This window comes from Nicotiana tomentosiformis, chromosome 1, assembly GCF_000390325.3.
Source record: "Nicotiana tomentosiformis chromosome 1, ASM39032v3, whole genome shotgun sequence".
NCBI classification, from domain to species: Eukaryota; Viridiplantae; Streptophyta; class Magnoliopsida; order Solanales; family Solanaceae; genus Nicotiana; species Nicotiana tomentosiformis.
Genome location: NC_090812.1, coordinates 27,536,087 through 27,546,090, shown reverse-complemented (window position 1 = coordinate 27,546,090; position 10,004 = coordinate 27,536,087). Strand labels below are relative to the sequence as shown.

General features: G+C 37.3%; 1 protein-coding gene across 1 annotated transcript; it reads right to left on the bottom strand.

Annotated features, from left to right (window-relative positions):
* Positions 1-211: 211 nt before the first annotated feature.
* On the bottom strand, positions 212-7,104 carry LOC104102948 (solute carrier family 40 member 3, chloroplastic). Its single transcript, XM_009610803.4, has 13 exons — positions 6,772-7,104; positions 6,269-6,476; positions 6,102-6,165; positions 5,311-5,435; positions 5,056-5,145; positions 4,796-4,972; positions 4,090-4,164; positions 3,773-3,874; positions 3,573-3,684; positions 3,348-3,494; positions 1,151-1,257; positions 938-1,051; positions 212-683 (listed from the first exon to the last, which is right to left on the bottom strand). The coding sequence occupies exons 1-13, from the start codon at positions 6,900-6,902 to the stop codon at positions 390-392; spliced, it is 1,746 nt and encodes a 581-aa protein (XP_009609098.1). The 5' UTR covers positions 6,903-7,104; the 3' UTR covers positions 212-389.
* Between the last annotated feature and the right edge of the window lie 2,900 nt (positions 7,105-10,004).

The following is a 10,004-nucleotide window of genomic DNA, read 5'->3' as shown; positions in this document are numbered from 1 at the left end:
CAGCATCAGTGGACGTGTTAATCTCAACAGTCTTGCAGCGAGATAAATAGAGAGTTATACAAGGATGTCACATCCGCAAAACTGATGGAAATTATTGGCCTTAGAGATGGGAGGGATGGGGTAAAAAGTTGCTGCAGCATGAAATAACCCACCATAGAATCTCACATACGTCCAACTTAACAAATCCATACAGAAACTTGAAAGATCCTACTTCACTTTAAATGAGTACTTCTCAACTTTTATATAAAATGAATGTTAGCTGATATAGTAATAACTATTTATAAAAGGCATACTGGATGCAGTTCAATTGGGATGTACAACTTTCAATATGATGACTAAAACCATGCTACAGAAGAATTTACAACTACTTAATACTTACTTTTGGCATTTCAAAAATGAGGGCGAAAAGAGAAAAGAGTCCTTTGTGTATCTGTCGGATTTTCCAACCATCTACAGTATAGACATGCTGCCCCAACTACTGATACAAGGGAAAGTGTCGCTAGAAATCCAAAATGTGAGACATCATTAACAATTATTGCAACTCCTAACATGATTGATTCTGCTAAACTTGCAACAGCAACCTCGGTTGTTCCGATAAGATTAGCCTTAGATGCAGGTATTCCAGTTTGTAGAATCTGTTGCCCAATGACATCATAGGACATGTGTCCCAGTCTTGACAATACCTGTGAAATAGTCAACATAAGTCTTCTTGAACTTAAGATAACAATTATCCAATTTCAGATCACCTTTACAGACTAAATCATATAAGTACCAGAGCATGCAAATGAAACTAGATGAATATAAAATTCTCATGAAGCAATCCGTCGAAAGATAAAGCACTTTCAAAAATAGCCTCTTTAAATGCAAATAAAAGGCTACTCCAGTTAGCCACAAAAAATTCTCATTTAAAGCAAAAATAACAAGAGCAGTAACTTACAACTAAAGCCAAGAAAAAGAAAACGGGAGTCTGCTGAGAAAGAGATCCACTCCAGTAGACAGCAACAGCTGTGGTCAGAAGCGAAGCCTGGAATATTAGGCCAGCAGCTCCAGCCTGATATTTTAAAATTCATGAAAGTTAGACACAGACTGTGAATGATAAGAGGACACTATTTCCGACAAGAACAAGAAACATATAAGAAGCAGAACCAACCCTTAAGATGCCAAGGTGCTTGACCATCTTTGCGGAGACAAATGTTGCCGCGACGCCCATAAAAGCACATATTCCACTGAAGCACCCGATAATAGATGGATTTAAACCTGAAATCATTACAGTGATGTTCCCTTGAGATTAAATTGGTCACTATTTTCAATTTCATTTTTTTTTTTTTTTTGCAATGATGAGTTTCTGATATATTTTAAAGCTTTTGCAAGGAAGTGCAATTCTCATTCATCCGAGCAATTAACTACAAACTTCAGAAAGCATATAGGTCATACATGGATTACGCAAATTTCCACTTTAGTCGCAAACTTTTAAGATGGAGTGCACAACAAGACCAATGTTTACAGGATATGCCACTTAGAGTTGCAAAAAACACTATTAATAAAGCCAGCAAGCTGCTTGAATTCAAAAGGTGTTAGCACCTAATTTACAACTAAAAGACCACCGTACTGGTTGGACACACTCACAATTTCACATGAAAAATATCCCGAAAGAAACATCCCAGAAGTGGCATGTGTGCGTGTAACATAACCTAGGCGAAAACATTGTCCACTGGGTGAAACTGCCCAAGACACTACACAGAGAAAGTCACCTATGCTTGCCAACACCAAAATATTCCCACGGTGCTGTTCAGGTCAAAGGATTAGATATGATTTTTTAAGTCAACACTGCAATCACTAAGGATTTTAAAAATTAAAGCAATTAATTATTTCCTTCTTGTAATGGATAATTTTTTTATAACAGTGGTGTTCGGGCCATCTTGCACACACCTCAATTATTCCCACGAGTACCTGCTACCTCCTACCAGCACAAGCACCATGTAACTCTACTCACCAAGGCTCTTAGGCAACATAGTCTTTTCTCCCATGGTTTTACCCACATTGACCGTTAGGCCACCCCCTTGGGTCCTCTTGTAATGGATAATTTTCGTGGAACGGGTCAATATAGGAGCATTCCATCCATTCTGAGGGTAAGAGAAACCGTCTATGAGTTCATACAGCTAGTTTACTGTTAAGTGATAAGAGTTGTACAATGTCCCAAAAAGGAGTACAAAGGTCTTGAATTACTCGACCTACTGTCCTAAGCTTTCAAGTTGGATGCTCATATAAAGACCAAGCTTTGGCATACCTGTTCGCACACTCATAACTTTGCAATAAGTACACATGTCAACCCAAAATCAGTTAAACATGCATAAGGGCGTTAATAGCATTAAAGTCCACATATAAACCCCATAAGCAAGATGCACGTGTAATATCCCATATTCGATAAGATAAGGGAATCCAAAAAGATTTAAAGATGTTGTCTTAAGGTTTTGAGTCAACTCACATTCTTTCCCGATATTAAATATACATTACTACAACAGAATAGCTAGAAATAAAGATGGGGACTATCTCAAGTTATTATGGGGTAGAGCTTAGGCTACTTGTTAATAGAATATCTTATGGCATTAGAAGGACTTTGGGGCAAAATTATCATAGATCCTCATCCATACAAAAAAGTAAAATAAAAAAATGTTATAACAATCAACAGCTAAATGTTTTCAAAGGTTCCTGGTCAGTAACGACTTAATCTACAGATAAAGAAGGAACATTTCTTTTCTTTCTAAGAACATCCCTTCTATATGGTATATTAGTATCAGCATGACAAAAAGTACACTTCACAGATATGAGTATTCTCTCCAAAAATAGGATTAACTGTAATTTCTTCAAGACCTCAAGGGCTGTGACAAACCAGGATAGCTCATAAATACCATATAAATTTCAAATTGATGAAATAATAATCAACAGTTCAAACAAACAAAAGCATTGATTCTTTTTTTTGATGAAGCAAAAAAGCATTGATTCAATTCAAACTTTTATTTCTTATAGGTCCTGGTCCAACAAACCAATCCAGGTTGTCTACCCTAATGTTTGAACACTTTCTATGAGCTTGTAAATTGTTTCATGAAGTGGTAAGATTCAGCACACTGCAAGAATCAAATAGATGATCATACATCTCAAATCAGTTTTCATTTAGAGCCAAGTAAACCATCATCATATCCAAAACAACCATGCTTGGAGACACCAAGAAAGCTATCATTATGGCCAATGGTAGGTTTATTAAGTGTAGCTACATTATCAAAATCCAATTAGTGACCCCAGCAAAATCTAAAGTTGAGAATATCACGAGTCTAGAATGCAGAAATTACCTTGCTGTGTTAAGAACGCTGTCATTAAACCACCAGGTGCAAGAACAACATTGAAGTATAAAAGCACATAGGCTATGCTTGCTGGAAGAACAGGTTGTTTGACATATTCAAACCATCCATGCTTTATAGCTTCCAGACCCACTCTCACTGAAAACAAACAACAGGCTTAGTATAAAAGTAAAATCTATTTCCACCTTCATTGTAACTCAACTCAAGAGAAGATACCTATATTTTCAGATTCTAGTAAAGACCGCTCGGAGGAACAACTGCAACAAGTTTGCACAGCACGGTTGAGAACCCCAGAAGAAAGCTTGTTGGTTAGCCATGTCAGAGATACCTAGTAAAAAAGGTGATAACATCTAAGTGCTATACAGTGTTCTAAACTTCAAATCACAGAATGAAATAGAACCAGGACTAAGATTTACCAAAACAGGAAGTGCCCCAATCATCAAACCGGCAGCAATTTTTAAGCATACAACTGGTTCATATTTAGACAGAAGAATGCCAAACAATGCCGCTCCAGCAATCTACAATTATCCCAAAAAGAGAGAGCTATAAGATAAATCATAAAAGACCAAATTTAGCTTAAATGACAATCACGGCAAATTTCAAGTAAAGTTTGTTTTATAAACTTAACTCAATAGAAACAAAATATCAATACATCTGAATATATTTGTTTAGATCATTCATAATCGTTATGCTGCAAAAGAGGGGGAAATACTGTCATTGAAGTGCCTATTACCTCGCATAAGAGGTCAATACGGCTTAGAATAGCATTTGCTTGAGCAAGAGCAACTGGGCGATTAGTTCCAGCTAACTGTAAAAACAAGACTCAAAATTAGGAAACTGCTCAAGCACCGATAAGCTAAGTTGCTCGGACACGGGTGCGAAGTTGCTCGGACACGGGTGCGAAGTTGCTCGGACACGGGTGCGGGTGCCCGACACGGGTGCAAATCTAGAGGCCGGATCTTTCGAGATGTAAATTCTAAGATTCGGAAATACGGACCCTAGTACGGATATGGGTGCAGGGATCCGGTTAAAAATAATTCAAAAAAATAAAATAAAATAAAATAAAAGATCTCTAAATTATGAGAAATTTTATAGAATACTTACGTATAGCTTGTAAAGTGTGAATTTTTTTTATTCTCCAGTTGTAGATAAGTAAAGGATTGATTTCCTAGATAAGGTATGCTATTTTCTTCAAATCTACCCTAGTTTTGGTTCTGATTCCGGGAATCAAATTGTATCTCGTCTCGAATTTTTCCGTCCGCCGTGGTTAAAGTACCCAAAATTGTTGGACCAGATCCGGTACGGATCCCATACCCACACCCATACTAGTGTCGTGTCGACATGGGTGCGGCACCTAAACTGCCGTGTCGGAGCAACTTAGCCGATAAGTAGTCAAAAAGTGAGACATAGTTGACAAAACAAAGTTCAAACAGCAGTACCAAAACAACCCAATCACGCTCCACTGCGACCCCCAATGCCAACCCAGATAGCCTCTCAACAGCTCCCGCTAGAACAAGCACAACAAACCAAGGACGGAAAAGTAAAGATGATGCAGATGTTGGATGAAGAGTGTGACCATGTATAATCATTCCAACAGACACCAACTGGGCAGCTGTCTGACAGAAAAGAAGTATTAGAAAACTTTCAGGAAAAAGTTTTGCATACACCATTTCTTAGCGACACACCCCGAAAAGGATACCTGGACTATAGATAGACAATTATATGCAGGTACCCTCGGAAAGTGATCCATAAGCTTGCCAACCAGAGGACCTCCACCAATTACAGCAAGCTGTACAAAGTATAGCAGGATGTAAGGTAAATAATTATCTTCAAGCCTTTAGTCTTCCTGTAACTTCTATTCAAGTCCTGCTCTTTTTCAAACCTCTTTCGCACCTTGATACATTTCTATTAATAGAACATCTTACCTTATCCAAAAAAGTAAAAAAGTTAATACCTTAGCAACGAAAGCCATTAGTGCTACAGGAAGAAGACTAGGATGAATCAATGCAATAGCAGCAGGCGAGGCAAAATTCCATAGTTGTTCAACCAAATTCCCAGCCAGGCAACTAGCATATAAAGCTGTTCGAATGCACTTGACATCAGAAATCTATAAAATGATCAGAGATTACCGGCATAATTCGACTAATCATTAACTGGTCATGTTTTCAAAGTCAAACTACTTATCAAACAAATTGCCCTGGTGATGTGCCAGAGGGAATTTTGGGTTGGGGGTGTGTGTGTGTGTGTGTGTGGGGGGGGGGGGGGGGGGGGGTTCTTCACCCTAACGGAATTCCATGAATCATCAACAACAGTAGTGGTGGTCTTGTTAGATTAAGTCTCAAAGCATACATAAAATAACTTTCGTAGGAAACACTATATATATACCGTTACTGAAGATAAAAGATTTGAGTTCTTAGGGAGCTCTCAAAAGTAAAATCTTCAGCTTGTACAATGACATTGCTTTGTTACTCCAAATAACCCATCTACCATATGAAATCTGATTAAAAGAAAATAGATATTTATGTCTCAACCTCATATCATACGAACTTCTAGAGGACTGCACCAGATACTCAATGTATTAGTATTTCACAGAAGTATCCTTTGGTTAATTCCAAACCAGGCTGAGGTTATGCCTTGACCATCATTTTAACGTACAGCAGACAGCAATTCATTCACTTTTAACCATAAGTTAAGCTTCTACCACTACAATATGAAATGTCATTCCACTTAAGGGAAAAGACTAACCGTATAACCCTGCTGGATGAGCAGGTGTTGCAGCAATAATATTCTGCTCCTCCTCTGTTAGGACCTGGTCAACATCAATAATAGATTATAGAAATATCAAAGTGATAGTTAGATGGGAACAGGGGCACTCAAATGACTGAGTAGAATTAATCATAACGAAATCCTACAGGCAATGTTGTCAGGAGAGTGTCCACAAATGTGCCCTTAGCTAGCAGATTTAGTGCTTCAGTTTCCAGGATATCAGATTTGAGATGAAGAACAGGTACTGTACAGCCGAAATCATCAGTTGCAACATCATCTCGAACCTCTTCATCAGTTGCAATGTCAGTTAAGACGTCAGTATTTATGGAACATCTAGAACTAAAACTTCCAACCCTGCATTAAAAGAAAAGAATTCAACAACTCTTGCATTATATCACATTATTTTTCCTCTGTTTGATTAGTAGTAAAGTAGATTGACTTTCCTCAGGCACTTGATCTCTGATGATCAACAATGACCACACTATCCTATACGAGTGCTACATTCTTTGTCCGAATACCAAAATTGGACCAAATTTAAGCTATTTATTGGGGAAAAGGGGTAAAGTCACAATGTCCACACGCAGATATACAGTACCAAATCAGTGATTCAGAATGTCAAGAGCTTAAAATAAAAGCATAAAGGTGGCACCTTTGAGGGGTAAAGCGAGGAGGAGTTAACCATCGACGAGAAGAGAAGCAAGGGCGTATTCTAAAGGAAGACGACGACGTAAACGGAGCTTGACGAACAGCAAGGAAAGCGTGAGAAACAACAACCGCCATGGTTTATTCAACTGCTTCACAACTTTGAAGCAATGGATTTCTTCTACCGATACTTCTCGGTAACTACTCATGCAGCCCGAAACACCTAGCTGGTAAATCCTAGGGTTTTGGTTTTGGTCATTCGTCTGGAGAGAATGTGTGGATAATGGATTTGGGGAAATTTCAGAGGAAATGGATTGGTGGTTTATCTTCTGGTTTGATTAGGAAGAGGAGGAGACGGACTACTCAAAACTCTCACAAATGGACTGCCTCAGACCAGAATTTTGGCTGCTGACGTGTTTTGATTTTGCTCCAAATGCTGTGCCACTTGACGAAAACTTTTGGAAACTGTTGGCTCGTGTTTGTTCCTTGACGAAAATTGTTCAATTGATCCCTAAACTGTGGTTGGAGTTGTGAAATTTTCCCCACAGTTTTAGTTTCTTCTCTTTTCGTCCTCAATTCCTTACACTTGCCCTTTTTACATATCTTTTTTTTGTGTGTGTGTAACTGTGTATGTTTTCCCCTCTTAAAATATATACTTACCTATTGTTTGTTGTTATTGGTGCCCCCAAACAAATCCAAGCTATTAAATGCAAGGATTTTAGAGTCCGAAACAGAAAAAGAATTCACCTATTACATTTTACGGTATTCCGTAAATAGCTGTCTTTTTTACATTTATTATTGTAATATGCACTATATATCAGTAGTTGTTGGATATTCCATGGCTGAAGATGCTTCTCATAAAAAATTATCATAGAGCATTAGTGTTGGACGCAATAAGTAAATTCGAGCTTACTCTTATATTTGAAATATATAGTAACATTTGTGATATATGACATACCCAATTAAAATCATAAGCAAAATTAGGGATAAAAGGTAATATAATAAAGGCTCACATAGACGGAATGAAAGTGCTTTCATCTTTCGTGATATATTAACACACGAAATAAATATATATATATATATATATATATATATATATATATATATATATATATATATATGATCCCTCTCAGATCACTCATATTTCTCTTGTTTTCTTCGCATTTGGATTTATATTTCCTTGACGAGAGATATTATATCTCTTTATCTCATTTTATTTGTTTTCCTAACTTTTATCAATAGCTTATATGCTCCTTTTGGCACTACTTGCAAACTTGCAACATGTCACGAGCATCAAATAACGTTGTTTGTATGTTTTCTGGATTATGTCACCCCTAGTGGGGCACTTGATGTGGTTGATATTAGGCTATAATTACATATTTTAGTACATTATTTATCTTACATTTTAGGTGTTTTAATGCTAAAATATACTTTCTTTGCGCGTAATGGAGTCTATTTTATGTGTAGGTACATTGGAGATGAAATTAGAGCAAAGGGAATATTTAAACCATCTCGCATTTTACCTCGCGAGGCACGGTCCATAGTGAGTCTGAAGGCTTATTTCCTCTCCTTGTTGGACTTGGACTTAGGCTATGTCATTTAGGTCTTTTCCTACACATATAAATAGACATTAAACACCACTTTTGAAGGAGTTTTTGGCGACCGGAGGCAAGAATAGCTCGTGGAACAACTTTTTGGGGAAAGAATCATCGAGTTCTACATTCCTTCATCTTTTCTTTGTAATTTAATTATGCAAAATACTTAAAAAAAAATTGTTACTATGAGTATGAGTAGTTAAACTTCTAATCTAGAGTTTTGATGGAACCTATTGGAGGGTGATTTTCATGTTACGTTTAATATAGATTTGCCGTAGTTTTTTCTCTATTTATTCAAATACGTTTATATTGTGGTTGGTTGAAGAGCTCTCAATCGACTGTGCTAATTTAGTGTGTATTACTCGGAAGAGAATGCATATTTAGGTAGTTGTTGAACAACATCACTCCTAATGTATGTGAGGGATCAATACGGAGGGTTTAAAGGTGGGATTAGGAATAACGAAACCTTGGTGCGATCTGAGTGAGCCGTAACTTAGTGCCAGCTAGCGTAGTTCGGAAGAATATGTCTAGTAAATTGTGGTAGTTACTCGGGAGAGAATTGCAACACTCAAAGCACTCATGATCGGTAGAGAAAACTTAGACAAATTTATAGAAAACATAGCGAAAAGGAGTCCGACAATAGGGAAAATCAGAACCTTAGATCATTCCAACTCTTGTCTACAACTTGTTCATAGTTAGTTAGTAATTACTGCATTTTCATTACTTGATCTTTAGTTAGTAAATATCCAATTCGTTATTTAATATTTCTGAAGATTGATTACGTGAATTTATGCGAATCTAGTAGATGTGCTTAGTAGGTTAATTCCCCGTGGGATTCGACTCCGGACTTGTAAATCGGATTATATTTGCAATGACCACTTAGTCCTTTTTATAAGGCATAGTTGGGCGTGATCAAATTTTGGCGTTGTTGCCGGAAAATTAACGGTGTTATTAATTGCAGCTAAAAGAAGTGCTAGAATTCTTAGTGTAGTCAATTTTCTTCATTTTAAACTAAATACATTGAAATTCTAACGTTTGTAGTCTTGGGTGTTACAGGTGCATGCCTAGAAACTTCTCAAGAACTGGTGAATTGTTTGAAGCATTATCAGATCCTAAGAAAGTTTTTAACGTATTGAATCATGCAAACAAGAAGGACAAACAGCAACAAAACTCAACAGAACGAATCGAACCAGACATGGATGACGTAATAGAAAATCCAAACAACAAAAATAATGCGAATGACCCGAACAATCAGGGTGTGGCACCTCTTGTGCCAGAAACAGCCTTGTATAAGTGGGCACAACCCACAGCCGAAAATTTGGCAACCGCAATTGCAGTCCCTCATATACAAGCGAAATCACTTCAAATCACAAACAACATGCTACATTTGTTGCAGAACAAGGGACTGTTCTCAGGGTCTTACATTGAAGATCCTCAGCAGCATCTGAAATTTTTTTTGTCAATATGTGTCACGCAAAGGCAACCTAATGTGACACCGGAAGAAATAAAGTTGTTATTGTTTTCATTATCGGTGACGGGAGAAGCTCAGACTTGGCTAAATTCACTCCCCATAAACTCCATCACTACTTGAGAGGAATTAGTCAAGCAATTTTTGAACAAGTTCTACCCACCCAATAAGACTACC